General features: G+C 34.1%; 1 protein-coding gene across 1 annotated transcript; it reads right to left on the bottom strand.

The window, feature by feature from the left end:
* Positions 1–147: 147 nt before the first annotated feature.
* Positions 148–17,195, bottom strand: LOC140054022 (cAMP and cAMP-inhibited cGMP 3',5'-cyclic phosphodiesterase 10A-like). Its single transcript, XM_072098821.1, has 23 exons — positions 16,931–17,195; positions 16,216–16,374; positions 15,162–15,317; positions 14,604–14,653; positions 13,755–13,789; positions 13,316–13,415; positions 11,752–11,845; positions 10,610–10,668; positions 9,900–9,950; positions 8,690–8,748; positions 8,401–8,452; positions 7,824–7,966; positions 7,372–7,464; positions 7,010–7,140; positions 6,688–6,746; positions 6,237–6,379; positions 5,861–6,095; positions 5,266–5,472; positions 4,902–5,023; positions 1,793–1,904; positions 1,465–1,545; positions 863–951; positions 148–556 (listed from the first exon to the last, which is right to left on the bottom strand). The coding sequence occupies exons 1-23, from the start codon at positions 17,076–17,078 to the stop codon at positions 466–468; spliced, it is 2,469 nt and encodes an 822-aa protein (XP_071954922.1). The 5' UTR covers positions 17,079–17,195; the 3' UTR covers positions 148–465.
* Between the last annotated feature and the right edge of the window lie 87 nt (positions 17,196–17,282).

The raw sequence follows: 17,282 nt of genomic DNA, 5'->3' as shown, positions 1-17,282 counted from the left end.
ATATTATCACCAAAATATTGACATATTTATGGAAAATTTTGATTAAGGCAAATCACATCTTCATAGTTGAAATGTGAAGATGCAGAAGGATGGCATCATCTTGAAAAATAAAATAGCACTCATAGTAAATAAAGTAAATATAATGTTTAATAACATTTAAAAAGCTGCTTTTGAATAAATATATTTATTAATTATTTTGTATGCGGTTTTAAATTTATTTTGTTTTAAATATATCCAACTCAATAATAATTAACATTTTATACAGTATTCACAAAGTCATTGTAATTTTAGAACGGTAAATTAATAACAATTCAGAACAATACTATAAATACATTTAAGTGAACAATTGCATAGATCACATATTGATACATCATACTGTTGTAGTTTCATATTGCACAGTCCTTTCTATATTCTATTACAAGATATTGCACAGAATTAAATATATTTAATGCAATAATGGAAGACTCATTGGTTTTCCTTGGTTCGTGAGCTGTCTACACTCCACATCAGTGTACTCTTGCCTAGCATAGCTCTCTCCCACTGTAGGTAATTATCCCTAAATATGAATACAACATAGATTAGAAAGTACACAACATTGTTGGGAATACAATAATATGATAAATAAATAGGGAGCCTATTTCGCGTTGCCTGTTCAACGGTCCGCAGAAGTTATCTTGTATCCGCGCTATAAATTGTATGCTTGGTTGCGCGTCACACACTGCTGCATCACCTGAAATCTGCCTGCATGGTATATCACTGAATTTATTTTCATAAATTGAGTGGTCCAATATATTCTACCCCTTTCAGCTAACCTACTAATAACATAAAATTGAAAACACACTGAGTTGATAATGAAACTTACTTGGTGCTCTCAAGTAGAGACTGCGTTATTGGAAGCACTTGATGTAAGGTTGTGTAACATGGTATGCAAATAAACTTGTAGAAATTCACCTGTAAAACAAATTTAACATACATGTTTATCAAGTTTCAACTCATCTCTTTTGTTGTAACTCATCTAGTTAAACCGGCAGAACTATAGCTCGAAAATTAATAACTGTATTTGAACACCAATGTGTATGATTCTGCCATCCACAAGTGGGTGGCCAAGGTATGCTGTCTGAACCATTTTTAGAATTATAAGGCCAAACCAATACCTTGTGTTGGTGTAACCCGACTGACCCTAAAAATATGCCATATCCTAGACATTTTTAGTTATTTTAAAAAAGAAAAAAATCAAGACCATTTAACAAAAATACGCAATATAAGCAAATGATTAGGGTGGTTGAGTTTGTTCTTTTAATCTTTTTCAATTAAAAAAAAACAACCTATGCTATATTTTTGGGCCTGTTACGCCAACATAACCTTTTTTTGTAGAATTTTTATTGTACAGTTTTAAAGGCTTACATTTTAAGTAGTTAAATAGAAATTAAATAGGGAATACTATTAATATGGATTTCCACTTGCCTGTTCTTGGGCAAGTTTATCTTTCAGCCCTCTGTTCATCATTGGCAGAGGTTCACACCCATGCTCTCTTTCAACATCTCCCTGAAACAAAATGTTATTTTATTACTGAAACTTTTTTCTCAACATTAAATGCTATCAAAATACAAAAGATTGTCATCACAACGACTTAGCGCACTCAACCAAATTACGCCAATCAGATTGGCCAGAGTGTGCATATGCCTAGACTATTTTTAAGTTTTAAGACTTTCTTTTTAAGTCATATTTCTTATCTTCCAATTTCAGAAACAATAAAAAATTTGAATTTTTTGTAATGTACAGTATACTGTACCTGCTGATAGAATTCCTCATAGATAAAATCTACTGTTTCACGTTGGACAGGCCAGTATTTTGCAGATAGAGACAAGTCAGAGGCTGTCATCAACAAAGAATGTAAATTAGCTCTGAAAGTTAAAATTAAAATTACGTTATTGCTACTTTAAGATGGAATCGACAGTCACACATGTGCATGTCAAGTACAACAATAGACGACATTAGACAAAACAAGCATTATCAAGCATTAGCATTATCGGTAGACAAATTGGAGATGCATGTTGCCAATACAGTAGAACCTCTATTAAGGGGACACCATTGGCAACCAACAAATTAAGAGGACACCATTGGCAACCAACAAATTGAGGGGACACCATTAGCAACCAACAAATTAAGAGGACACCACTGGCAACCAACAAATTAAGAGGACACCATTGGCAACCAACAAATTAAGAGGACACCACTGGCAACCAACAAATTAAGAGGACACCATTGGCAACCAACAAATTAAGAGGACACCATTGGCAACCAACAAATTAAGAGGACACCATTGGCAACCAACAAATTAAGAGGACACCATTGGCAACCAACAAATTAAGAGGACACCATTGGCAACCAACAAATTAAGGGGACACCATTGGCAACCAACAAATTAAGAGGACACCATTGGCAACCAACAAATTAAGAGGACACCATTGGCAACCAACAAATTAAGAGGACACCATTGGCAACCAACAAATTAAGAGGACACCATTGGCAACCAACAAATTAAGAGGACACCATTGGCAACCAACAAATTAGGAGGACACCATTGGCAACCAACAAATTAAGAGGACACCACTGGCAACCAACAAATTAAGAGGACACCACTGGCAACCAACAAATTAAGAGGACACCATTGGCAACCAACAAATTAAGAGGACACCATTGGCAACCAACAAATTAAGAGGACACCATTGGCAACCAACAAATTAAGAGGACACCATTGGCAACCAACAAATTGAGGGGACACCACTGGCAACCAACAAATTGAGGGGACACCACTGGCAACCAACAAATTAAGAGGACACCACTGGCAACCAACAAATTAAGAGGACACCACTGGCAACCAACAAATTAAGAGGACACCATTGGCAACCAACAAATTAAGAGGACACCATTGGCAACCAACAAATTAAGAGGACACCATTGGCAACCAACAAATTAAGAGGACACCATTGGCAACCAACAAATTAAGAGGACACCATTGGCAACCAACAAATTAAGGGGACACCATTGGCAACCAACAAATTAAGAGGACACCATTGGCAACCAACAAATTAAGAGGACACCATTGGCAACCAACAAATTAAGAGGACACCATTGGCAACCAACAAATTAAGAGGACACCATTGGCAACCAACAAATTAGGAGGACACCATTGGCAACCAACAAATTAAGAGGACACCACTGGCAACCAACAAATTAAGAGGACACCATTGGCAACCAACAAATTAAGAGGACACCATTGGCAACCAACAAATTAAGAGGACACCATTGGCAACCAACAAATTAAGAGGACACCATTGGCAACCAACAAATTGAGGGGACACCACTGGCAACCAACAAATTGAGGGGACACCACTGGCAACCAACAAATTAAGAGGACACCACTGGCAACCAACAAATTAAGAGGACACCACTGGCAACCAACAAATTAAGAGGACACCATTGGCAACCAACAAATTAAGAGGACACCATTGGCAACCAACAAATTAAGAGGACACCATTGGCAACCAACAAATTAAGAGGACACCATTGGCAACCAACAAATTAAGAGGACACCATTGGCAACCAACAAATTAAGAGGACACCATTGGCAACCAACAAATTAAGAGGACACCATTGGCAACCAACAAATTAAGAGGACACCATTGGCAACCAACAAATTAAGAGGACACCATTGGCAACCAACAAATTAAGAGGACACCATTGGCAACCAACAAATTAAGAGGACACCATTGGCAACCAACAAATTAAGAGGACACCATTGGCAACCAACAAATTGAGAGGACACCATTGGCAACCAACAAATTGAGGGGACACCATTGGCAACCAACAAATTAAGAGGACACCATTGGCAACCAACAAATTAAGAGGACACCATTGGCAACCAACAAATTAAGAGGACACCATTGGCAACCAACAAATTAAGAGGACACCATTGGCAACCAACAAATTAAGAGGACACCATTGGCAACCAACAAATTAAGAGGACACCATTGGCAACCAACAAATTAAGAGGACACCATTGGCAACCAACAAATTAAGAGGACACCATTGGCAACCAACAAATTAAGAGGACACCATTGGCAACCAACAAATTAAGAGGACACCATTGGCAACCAACAAATTGAGGGGACACCATTGGCAACCAACAAATTGAGGGGACACCATTGGCAACCAACAAATTAAGAGGACACCATTGGCAACCAACAAATTAAGAGGACACCATTGGCAACCAACAAATTAAGAGGACACCATTGGCAACCAACAAATTAAGAGGACACCATTGGCAACCAACAAATTAAGAGGACACCACAGGCAACCAACAAATTGAGGGGACACCATTGGCAACCAACAAATTAAGAGGACACCACTGGCAACCAACAAATTAAGAGGACACCATTGGCAACCAACAAATTGAGGGGAAACCATTGGCAACCAACAAATTAAGAGGACACCATTGGCAACCAACAAATTGAGGGGACACCATTGGCAACCAACAAATTAAGAGGACACCATTGGCAACCAACAAATTAAGAGGACACCATTGGCAACCAACAAATTGAGGGGACACCATTGGCAACCAACAAATTAAGAGGACACCATTGGCAACCAACAAATTGAGGGGACACCATTGGCAACCAACAAATTAAGAGGACACCATTGGCAACCAACAAAGTGTCCTCACTGAATTGAGATCTCTACTACACCACCTACCTATGCTTAGGATTGCTTATACACAAGTTGTCTGGTGTCCTCACTGAATGGAGATCTCTACTACACCACCTACCTATGCTTAGGATTGCTTATACACAAGTTGTCTGGTGTCCTCACTGAATAGAGATCTCTACTACACCACCTACCTATGCTTAGGATTGCTTATACACAAGTTGTCTGTTAAACATATTTTGGCCAGCTCTTTCTGGTTGTCAAAGTGAATGGCTAGATCTGTTGCTAAGATATTATGCCTTATATGACCAAGCATCTATTACAATATGAAAATTAAAAATGCATTACAAGAATACAAAAATAGTTTTGTGTTAACAGCTATTGCGAATATGGCGCTATACAAAGAATATTTATGCTGCTAGTCTGGTAAGCCAACAGCACAGAAATGTCCAGTATAACACTACAAATGTACGTATAAATTACATTAGTGGTAATCAAATGCAATCATTCCTCATTTGCCAAATGTGGCAGATCGTCTCCTAATTCTAGATGTTGTACCTGTTTGTAGACATTGTTTGGTAGATGTTGAAAGATGTTGTGACCTTCAAGCTGGAGAATGAATACAGTCTGATTGAAGTGGTGCTGCTCCATTGTTGATGTAGCATACAAGTTCGCCAGAGGTGTATCAAACTTAACGTTGAAGGAGTTGGTGAAACCTCTGTGATCCAGATCATGACAGATACAGGCAAAGAATAGTGATTGCATCTGTCAAAGTAAAAATGTATATAAACAAGAATCGTACACATTCAGGGGCATACAGTGAGAAATCTATGATGGGTTGAAATGAAAGCATTCAAACACATAATAATTGAGGGAAAAAACAGCAAAATGTTTCCCCTAAAATAGTCTAAATAATAAAATAAAAGTATTAAAATATAAAGGTAGTTTTTAATGACAATGATAATTTCTTTTTTGTATTTTCACATGCTTTTTTAATATTTTCTTCATTTTTTAAAGGTCAGTGCACCCATTGACAACCCCCACAGCATAACACTACTCACATAAATGTTTTTCTGTTTGATTTTAGAGCATTTTTTAAAGCATTTTATCCAGCTTTTATGTTACAAACAATAATATAATGAAAATTGAGTACCTCTATTTCCGAGAATAATCCTTGAGTGACATGTAAGAGACAGTACATACAATGCGTGACAGTGAAGGCATGTTCAAAGTTGTGGTAGGGTACCAGTCGGTAACTGTTTCTCACAGTCAAGATGAACCTAGCAAGACTTGGCAAGTCAAATGTTTCCTCTCCAAATAGTTCAAATGTCATGTAGATGAACAGTTCTGGAAATATGTTGGTATATGGACGGATATCAAAGTGAAACCTACATGTTAAAAAACAGTTTTGTAAAAGTTAATTTGCAGTTTGACACCATTGTACAGTAGCTCTATCGCAAGAAGATTTCGAAAATTATAAGAACTTTTAAAAGTTCAGATGTGAAGGTACAGTACATATAAGTTCTTACTCATCGACATCTGGTGGAATAACCTTTGGAAGAGGCCTGGCCATTAGTCTACTGTGTTGTGAGGTACTTGCAGTGATGTGGTAGGCTACTTGTTCAGTAGTAACAGCCAGCATACAATCTGACTGCTGGATTGTACTATAGATCTAAACAAAGGCAAAATAATTTACCTGCAATTGTAATTAGTATAATGTACTAGTAATACAACCATAAGCAATTCATATACTTTACATATGACACCTCATGAGCTGCAAATTGGTTGCAATTTTTTCCTCTGTAAAAAGTAAAAACTGTTTGAACTACTATAAGTTTGCTAGAAAGCAAAAAACTCAAGAAAGTAGAATTTGTTGCAGAAGGGAGTTTGACACACAGAATGTTGAATATGCATGTGCATAAGCTGATGTTTTCAACCTGTGCAAATAAATTTGCCTAGTGTAAAACAGGCTTTACTAACCTTAGAATAGTGCAAAGCTAAGGCACAATAAACTGCAAACATACGAAAATTGGATTCATCTAAAAAGAAAAAAGTTATTTGCTCTTTTATTTGATTTTGTCTGCTTTTGTTAAAATTATGCATGTTTTTTACGAATAATTTCACCATAAAAAAATACACAGTATGTTCACTCACAGAACATGCAAGACTTTATAAAAGAGAAAGCCAAAGTACTTTATGTGAAGCAATAGCTTTACTGGGCAACCAGAACTTGTTCTAGTGAATTTACAACTTTAGTGTGAGTTTAGAGAAAGATTCTTGTAGTAGACATACAGTATTTTACCTGTGCTACTAAATGCCATTTCTGCGCCTTTCTTGTTTAACATTTGAACCACTCCTATGACAGTTCCTTGGCTCAGGATTGGCATACACAGAATGTTCTTGGTTGTGTACCCTGTTTTTAAGTCCACTTCTCTGTAGAACAAAACAATGTCTGTATATAATATTAGTACGTTCCAACATTTTAAAGTTTAGGCATTGGCCTAGCCTCTCATTAAAATAATGAGTGTTTTATATTTATGCAATGGAACAAATAATTCCATTTGGTGAAAAGTGTTCTATTTTCCCTTAAATTATTTGTACACTACACTCAAATATTATTTTCATAATGGTTAAAGTATCCTGGCAAAGATATTGGCATCTGACCTATTGAATCTTGAGTCACTGTAAGCATCAGGTATATTGACCACTTCACCTGTCCTAGCTACATGTCCTGCTATACCCTTTTCAATAGAAAATCTAAATATACAAAATATGAAGTATTACCATGTAATTTACTGTTTTTAGTTTGACTTTTAATCTTTGTGACCAATTTTAAAAACTGTGTTGGGATTTGTCACTGAAAAGTACCCAAAACAGACGCTGCCATGATGCCAAAAATGGTCACAATTATGATTTCAAAAAGCATATATTATGGTTATTATAGTTATATCTATATAGCTTTAGTCACTTGTTTTGCAGTGACCTGAGTAATAACTTTATATTTATAAAACTTTATTACAATAAAATTACTAACAATTAAATTATAGTATCTCTTTCTGGCCAGTATTAAAATGATATTATTCACCGTTTTCAAAAGGTTTGCATGGTTGCTTTACCTTATTTGGTTCTTTCTTGCAAAGACTGGTTTCCCATCAATTTCCAACCCTTCATCAAAGAGATCAACATAAAGTTCATCATTGTCTTCATCCAATAGAAATAAAGCACAACGATCAGCACTAACCAAGCTCTTAGTAAACATCTGTGCATAAAATGAGCAATTATTTCTAGCTTAACAAAATTAAGGCTGTATTTAAGTATTCACCAACCAGCCACAAATCTTTTTTTTTTATAACCAAATAATAATAATAATAATAACAACCACAATTTAATTGAGCACAATAATATTTAAGACATCCAGTCTTTTTATTGAGTTAATATATTCACCTTAAGTGTGGAAGTTTAACATAACCAAAGTTAAATTGTAGCATAATAATATTTAAGTATGTATAGTTAAAATTTGGCATAATATTATTTATGAAGTATATTTCATTTCATTAAAAAATTTTCCCTGTAAATTTACAAGGAACGATATATAACAAAATATATATTTGCCTTTTAAATTAATTTTATTAATTATAGGGTAAATTATAATTGTTTGAATTAGGTATATTCATAAATAACCTAATGCAATACCATTATGTGTTCTGTAAGACTATCTGTGGCAACTATATCATCAAATATCACCCTGTAAACAAATGATAATTATTTCAGATTTTTGATGTATACATTTATATTTGTTGCATAATAATGGATTTCAGGTCCTTAACTGTACCTGTCCACCCCATCGTTTTATATTCAATTATAAAAAAGTATGTCAAGATACCATAGAAGGAAGTTTATTTTAATCATTACTTTTAACGTATTTATTAATTAAAAAAAAACACTGACTCGTAACTTTTAAGTTGAGTTAAAACTAAATTACCTGGAGACCTCAAGTAAGAAGTCGTTGAACTCTCGCTGTTTTACTAAGCCTTTGCATACCTAAAATCAATCATTTATACATTAAATAAAGACTACATTATTCAATCTACAAACTAATTCTCAGATTGTTCATAACCATGCACAACAACATAAATAACCAATGTAAACGTTTTTGATTATGTAGGTCATGCAATAATATATTTAATATTAAATAGTACAGTACAGACAGCTTTACAATGCTCCTATCAAAAACTTTCAGACACCATCTTTGGAAGATCATCTACTCCATGAGTCTGTGGAGTCCAACAGCGGATTCAAGAATTGATCTGACTATTAATTAATTAATTAAATAATTAAATTTTTAAAATAAAGTGGAAGTCAAAATATATAAAGAAATTAGGATTAGCTGCATAATGTGACCAACCCATGTGCTTGCTCAAATGAAGTTCTATACACAGTGAAGGAAGATGATATGATGAGATGAAAGAGTCTATTTTATGTTCAATTCAAGTCAAATACGAGTGATTTTTATTTTTCCTTTTTTAATAATTTTCAGTAAAATGTTGAGATTATGAAAGACTTCATTAATCATGAACTGAAGTGAATTTGAACCGAATTGCAAATAGTTTTTGTTTATTTCAAGCAAACTGACTTGGAATGCTTAGCCTATGGCAATTAGTGTAAAAGTTTGAAGAGCTGCTGCATAATTTGCTAAGCAATTAGATTTGAATTAATGAAAAGCTGATGTTTTAATTAAGAGAAACTAAATCCATTGAATACAAAATAACAGCTAACTATTAAATAATAATTTTGATTGGTTGTGCTATATCTAAAAGTTGACAATGAATTACCTGAATATATTTGGGGATAAAATAGAAATCTTAATTTATTTTACATGTTCTATCAGTGGTTGGAACCATGTCAAAATTATTCTTCTAGCAACATTTTCTTAATCTTTAAAATGTTTATGCAATTATATAGCAAGCTTTTATAGCTTAATACACACTGTTATTGCATTTGACTACCACATACATTTCTACCGCACATACAAACAAAATTAAATAATGTTACTGCAGTAAAAAAAATATTTACTGCAGTAACTGGAGTAGAATAATTTGACATGATGAAGAGACACTAATTTGTCAACTTACCTGTACTTTATGTATAGCAATACCGACCCATGATGAAGAGACACTGATTTGTCAACTTACCTGTACTTTATGTATAGCAATACCGACCCATGAAAGGTACATACACGCCACCTAAATTTTTTAAAAAAGAAATTATGTTTGATAAATGTTAATAAATTTAACTATTAACTAAACACATCAGCAACATATTGTTGATATATCATACTTTGACACTATACAATAGTGCCATACTGACTGTGAATATTATTAATATATAATATTATATTGAAACCAAATTTGTACTAAAATATTTTATGCAAGTGTACAGTGTCAGGGTGGGATGGACCAATTTAGGGGTTCTGGTACAACTGCACCCATTTTCGTAGACAAGGTTTTCTAACAGCTTTAAATGGAAAGCAGTTTAAATATTTTTTGTTTAACATTTCTATTAGTGGCTTTATACCCCAGTGACAGTATTATATATGATATAGTGAGAGATACATTATAAAAATGCAGAAGATGATAAACTATGCAATAATATCGTATGTACAGGGCGCTGTATCTTGCATTAGTCATGCTAATCATGCGATGCTATTGGTCAATTTTTCTTTCCATCTATCAATAAATCATTCCTCAAATTACTCATACCTGTTTGTCTTAACTCATTTGAATTGTCTCGATCTCCAAATTCTAAAGTACCTATCAACGGCTATTATAGACTATTTGGAATCTACAAATTAATTTAAAATACTTTTTCTCCATCAACTAAATGATCTTTATTATTAATTGACCTGTTTATTTTCTTCACTGAACATCTTACTGTTCTGATTGCGTGAAAGCTCTAAAACTCCTGAAGGAAAAAATAAATTTAAAAATCTGAATCATCAAACACAGTGACATATATATTTGTTGCATAACGATTTTTCATTTACGATGAAAAATATGTTAGGTAAAACCTCTGATTATTGCCAACTATGATAAAAAAAAAACTGTTTTGTTTGCAATGTATTTGGTGTTTAGTTGAGCGTGAATTAAAATTATTATTTAATAGAAATTAGAATAGTGAAAACAAATCTTGGTTGTCAGTGTCATTTTAGTTTCAATATTAATTCTTATAGGCATTGTCACACAGAAATTATGGTAAGTATTGTTTGTTTGTTTGTTTTGTTTGTTTGTTTTATCTTTATACTGGGTAACCTCTTCAGTCAAAGACTGATCTCCCAGAGGGCCCAGTTGGTGATCAGTGGCTGTGATGTACTAATACACCGGGGTAACCCCCTACTCATCTCGAAAGATGTACTAGGTTCTTTAAAGTGCACACGAGCAAGTTGTGCACACTGGACCTACGGTTTATAGTCCTTATCCGAGAAGACTCGTTCTACCACCAGAACCATGGAGTGAGTGAGCCTCGAACCCCTGCCGATGTTATGGCTACGTGATTACGGTTCCACTGTCTTAACCGCTCGGCCACTCACTTACACTATTGTAAGTCTAGACACCAGTTAAAATTTGTCACTACATTTTCTATGTGAAAGGGTTCCTAGCAAAACAGAAAAGTTTAGTTTTGTTTTACTATGATTTGCTGCATAAAGCTAGAGAGCAGGCCCTTAAAAACAAAGCACTCGATCACTCAGAGATCCCAGAGCTTAAGGGCTCTAGAGCATGTGCAGTCCAATGCAACTACCCAGCGGAGTGGTAAACTAAGGGCCTTTGCCCACTGTGTTATGCCACTGTAATACTCATAATTATCATCTAAACCTCACCAAAAATATCTATTCGAATTTGATTAGATCAGAAACCCTTCACTTCCCTTCTTTACAAAGAAATTGCTTTATAAAATTTTAAACAATAGTTCTTTCTTTCTAGTATAGCGACTATAATCCACTCATTCGTATGATCTTCAGAATAATATGAGTAGGACTATTATATTTACCAATAATTTCTCCATCAGGCTGCAGGATAGGCAAGACCAGAAATGATTTGGTTTGACATTCATCCATACCAGTACCCATTGGGAAGCGTTCATCCTACACAATATTTGAGAAAGTTTACATGAATAAATGAGATATATTAAAAAACCGAAATAATATTTTCACTTATAAAATGACAAAATAAACAGTTAAATTCAACCAATTGAAGGTGCAGCCATTTATTTTATTATGTTATTTATTTATTTGTTATTAATTTATTTTATTTTGTTATTTATTTTATTATTATTATTATTATGTATTTCTATTGGCTGGCAGCCAATTTGACTATTTTGTTTTGCTTTAATTTACAGTTTTTTCATGTAAATAATTTGTGGGGTTTTTTTTTATTCAATTTTGGTGAATAACTATTAAGTATTATGTGACATTAAAATGGCATTCCAAAAAAAATATTAAGTAGTAGAGTAGTGGAGCTGTAGCTTGGTGGTTATAACGTGCTTGCCTTTCAAACCCAAGGTTCAATCCTGACCTAGTGCCAGGGTTAAACTCACGATTCTTTCCCTAAGCCTCAAATAAAACTTAGTTTATAAGCATAAATTATAAAATTGTTTATCCATCCTGTAATTGGCTAGTTTGTGCTCACTTTTGGATGCGTATGAAATTTAAAATTTTTTGGTGTGCTTCTACAACCAAATCCAACCCAAAATAATTAACTGGTATCTGCAGAAAGTCACTACATCATCATTAGCCACAATATATATATTAACATTATATATAAGTGCTTTGTGTTGTCTGACCTAAAAACTGCTCAATAGAAATAAAATAAATGGCTGCACCCTTGTTTGTCGCAAGCTTCCGTTTGACAGTTTGTGATTACGTGACGATGTGTTATAGTCCTGTTTTAATAATTCACACTATTTAATCAGTTTTTGTCCTCTTAGTAGAAACATACTGTATACTGTATTATTATATAGCATAAAATGTTACAAATTGTGGACAGACACTGAATATGATAGAGATCATAAGTGTGAAACCTCGACTAAGAAATACCGGAATGGTGTCCGGCGGGGGATAGTTTATTACCATTAGTTAAGGTCCTATGTAAAGCACCTAGAGGGGTCAGTGATCCATTAGGCGCTATTTAAATACTGTTTATTATTTTATTATTTTTAGTTTCTTCATTTTACTGTTTAGAATAGAAGAAACATGAATTTTATCCCAAAGATATCATGTGCATGCTTGTATGGTTCATAAATAAAGCAAAAATAAATGGTTTTTATGAGCCCATGCAAATTATGCAGAAGCAGTACAGGTCTACATTATTATTGCCAAGACTACCATATTTGGGTCGGCCTATACTAAATGTTATTTAATTCATTAAATGTTATAGACCTCTTATAGTATAATGTTACTGGTAAATGAGTAAGCAAGTACCATCCTATTATTCAGTGAATCAATCAATTAAATCATATTATTTTGTTTAAACTATTATGCACACAAACACACACACACCAGAAATTCAATATCTAATGTATCTAGATGTGAATCACTGACTATACATTAACATACCCCTAATATATCAGATTCCATAACTATTTCTTTGCTATATGCGACATATGATGAGATTGTCTGCCCATACGCTATTGGACCATTTACAATCTGATCAATCCTGTCATAAAACAAAACACAAATAGAATATATCACTGTACTGAGCTAAAGCTAAAATTATTTGCAAAAAGAGCTGCTGTTGAATGCAGTTAATATCAAAATCTGTTGTAAAGCATAGGCCTATAATAATATACATGATTAAATACACTTTATATCTATATAAATTTTAAATGTTCAATTCAATATTAATTGAAAACAGGTATATTATACAGATCATTTTTTTGTTTTTGTACTAAATTGCCATAAGAAAACCAGCAAATAGCCACCAAAATCTTAATTAATTAGTAATAATATAATATATAATTTAAAAAGAAATACTAATTTCCCTTGACATACTCACTTTCCTTCTTTATTTTCTTTACAAAAGAAAATGTCCTAAAAAATCAAAGATAATGCATTTTAAAATCAAACAGTAATTGTCAAACATTAGCAAAAGCATTTATTTTTTCATTATGCAGTCCCACCAAATCTATAATTGAAAATATATATTAGAATTACTGAGGTTGATTTAAGTAACTTCCAAAAGTGTCTGAGCGGTATTAAGGCAGAAGTGCAATGGTTGATGGGCTGTATAACATCTCAATTTAAAATTCTAAAGCTTGGTTCCCACTAGAACGTAACGCAAGGACGTAAACGCAACGCAAGCGTTTTAGCCAATGACAAGCGACGTTATAGACAGTTAGCAATCACAGCGGCGAATAAGCCATCGCTTGTGATTGGTCAATTCACTTGCGTTGCGTTACGTCCCTGCGTTGCGTCGCTAGTGGGAACCACGCTTAAGTAAAAGAAGTATAATAAACTCAGATTGAGATTTTATAGGCATACTAGGAATAATGCTTTGTAATGAAACATTTGTATAATACCAGTAACATTTCAACCTTTTCTAAATCATTGCCAGCCGCAACGCACACTTGTGCTCAGGTTCTTAAAGTTTAATTCTTTTCCCACCCACCCTCCCACTTTATTTTATTTTATTTTGACTTTTGTAGCATCCCAGTATTTTCTACTTAATCACTTAATCCCGCATTGGGTATATTTTCTATTTTGCCGTGATCCGTGCTCACGGGACTTTTCAGAATAAATAGTTATCTAAACCATTATATCATCTATATTTGTGTTTCCTTCTCAGTCTTACACACACACACATAGAGCAAGCCTGACTGCAAAATACATAAATATTATAACTTACGTTTCCCATAGAATTCACAAGGTATAGAGTATACACATCTGCATTACATCCTAGAATCACAATAACAAAATGTCAAAGTAATAGAAAATATTCTATTTCTATGTTCTATTTATGGATTAAGTTTTGACATGAAGCAAAACATCATGATTACTTCTGTACATTATTCATGGCAAAATTGTTTGTTTTCTAAACTGATTTGATGCACTTGTAATAAACCATAAATCACCCTACAGGTAGCCTTATTCTGCCAATACTGAAAAGTAATGAATAAGTGATTGATTATTTTAGTTGATTTTTACACATAACATTAGCAAAAGCCAACTTCATTGTTTTTTCTAATTTCTTTCATCTCTTTATTTAAAATGTATTGTATATAAGAAATTTGAAGGGGAGGGAAGTGCCATATTTTGAAAGCTAAACAACCAGGCTCGGTGAGCAATTTGGCAATTTAAAATTACTTTCGTTTCAGAACAGAATATTTTACTACTTTCTCAAGGAAATTTTTCTGTGTACCCGAAATTCTAATGCTCCGGATATGCCACAGAGAGTGGATCTTACCTTTAGCAATCACTTTGGCCACTTTGTTCAATTTCTCTGCAATTTCTACATTATCTTCTATATCCTTTACCATACTTAGCATAGTAGAAGGTAAACCACACTTTGAACTACCAAGTGTAAATAGATTCATGTCAGATGGTACTTTCTTCAATTTCCCTACAAACAATAACAATATTAATAACAATTATATTAATGATCTACATTTACAAATGAATCTACAGTACAAATGAATATTTATTGGGTTTATTGATGGTGAGGATATTTCATGAGTTGGAAAAATGAGCAGTAGAGCAGAGCAGTAAATTTGTCATCGAATGAAATATTCTCTCCATTCAACAAATACAAAACATTCATTTTTTTTATAACAGTTAAATCGTATTTGGAGAGGTTTTAGACCATTTTGAGATTTTCGAAAAAACTTGGTTACACAAAAACATCAAAGTGCTTAAAATCACATTATTAACACACCTACTTTTATTCAATTTATTCATTGTGAATCAGGAAGCTACCCTACGGTAGGCCAATAAAAAGGCAGTGCTCCAACTTTAGACATGGACTAGAACAGTTATAGGCGACGCACACAACAGTAATTAACCAATCAAATTGCAAGAATACAATCAGGTGTTGTTTGAAGGTTTGCATGACGAAATCAAATGTTGATATAAAGTTTGCGGTATACCACGTATATTATATTGGTGTACCGCAAACTTTATATCAACAATAGGTGTGTTATAATAATGTATACACTGTATGATATTCCTTTGGGTCTCATTTAGGCTCTGTCTACACCATCAAACTATGTGACAAAAAAAATGTGATGTGACCATATATGGACATTATGAAGTTATATCACTACCATATTTGGGCACATCACACTGTTTTGTCAAACTAGTTGATAGATAGTGTTGACAGAGCTTAAGACCTAATAGAAGATTATATTTGCAATAAAAATCACTTTTCAAAATAATGATCCATACAATGTAAAGATTGTACAGTGATGCTATACTTAAATTGAAAATGTCTAACACATTTTATAATCTAAAATGTACTGTACCTTCACAAGGCTCTTCTAAATTATTAGGTTGTTTCTTAATCAACCATTGTTGTACTTCTTCTGCGGTAACTTTCTCTTCAACAAATTCTCTAACCAGCCAAGGATGATGTAACAAGTATTCCTTTATTGCTTGAGGTGTTACATTTTCTTCAATTGTCACTTAGAAAACATAGCAACATAGAAAAAGAGAATGTGACTTAAAATATTACTATAGGCTATAGCCCTTAGGTTAGGCACATACTATTATTATCGAGGCTAGGCCTAGCCTAGGCCTAACTAATGGCAATGCCAATGGCTAACGGCGCAGATCCTTCCTTGGAATTGAAAGATCTTTTCCTGGCCTCTGGCCACTAGAAAAAAAATAATTATAAGTACTTGATCTTTTATTTGTCCCCCTCACCCTTTGAAACAGATCTCCACGTTACCTATTTATGCCTAGGCCTAGGATAGCTAGGGCCTAGCCTCTAGGCTCTACTAGGCCTGGCCCTACTACTACTAGGCCTAGGTAGGCCTCCTAGAGGCTAGGACCTAGCCTAGGCCTAAGTATTATTTTTATATTTTTAGTGAATGTTTTTAAATTGGTTAAGCTCGAAAAAATGTGGTGTAATAGTAAATAGGGCCTACTACTTGCTATTGTTGTTTGGTAGGCCTAGCTAGCCTGGATAGAAGGCCTAGGCCTAGGCCCTAGCCTAGGTCTAGACTACTACGGCGGTACCTTCACGCAACTCTGGCACTGAACATTGTACTGATTTTGCAGGACTTTTCCTTTGACAACCGGCACTTCTACGAAGTGATACTGTTGATGAGTTTCCTGGAAAGGCCGGTAATCTCCTCCATGAAACTTGCCTCCAAGGACAGGACATATTTTTCTAGTTTTCAATGGATCTTTCTATGTTTTCAATTCTCTTTTTTTTTTATCCTTGCTAGGCCTACCTCGCTTGCTCCGATACGATCCACAAACAACACTTAACTTTTACACACGTCACACGGCCTCGCCGCAGCCGCGCCCCTCATAGTCTCTCTATCATCTCTCTCTCTCCTCCGGGAGTCTTTAAATGTAATGCGCA

This window comes from Antedon mediterranea, chromosome 7 (genome assembly GCF_964355755.1).
Source record: "Antedon mediterranea chromosome 7, ecAntMedi1.1, whole genome shotgun sequence".
Classification (NCBI taxonomy): domain Eukaryota; kingdom Metazoa; phylum Echinodermata; class Crinoidea; order Comatulida; family Antedonidae; genus Antedon; species Antedon mediterranea.
This window is presented reverse-complemented; position numbering and strand designations above follow the sequence as displayed.

Bases quoted from the DNA above. Each gene is read 5' to 3' on its own strand.
- LOC140054022 (XM_072098821.1), bottom strand. From the start codon at position 17,078: ATGTCCTGTCCTTGGAGGCAAGTTTCATGGAGGAGATTACCGGCCTTT. The intron at 16,375-16,930 runs GTACCGCCGTAG...ATGTTTTCTAAG, and splicing joins AGTGCCAGAGTTGCGTGAAG to TGACAATTGAAGAAAATGTA. The intron at 1,546-1,792 runs GTACAGTATACT...ATTTTGTTTCAG, and splicing joins ATGAGGAATTCTATCAGCAG to GGAGATGTTGAAAGAGAGCA.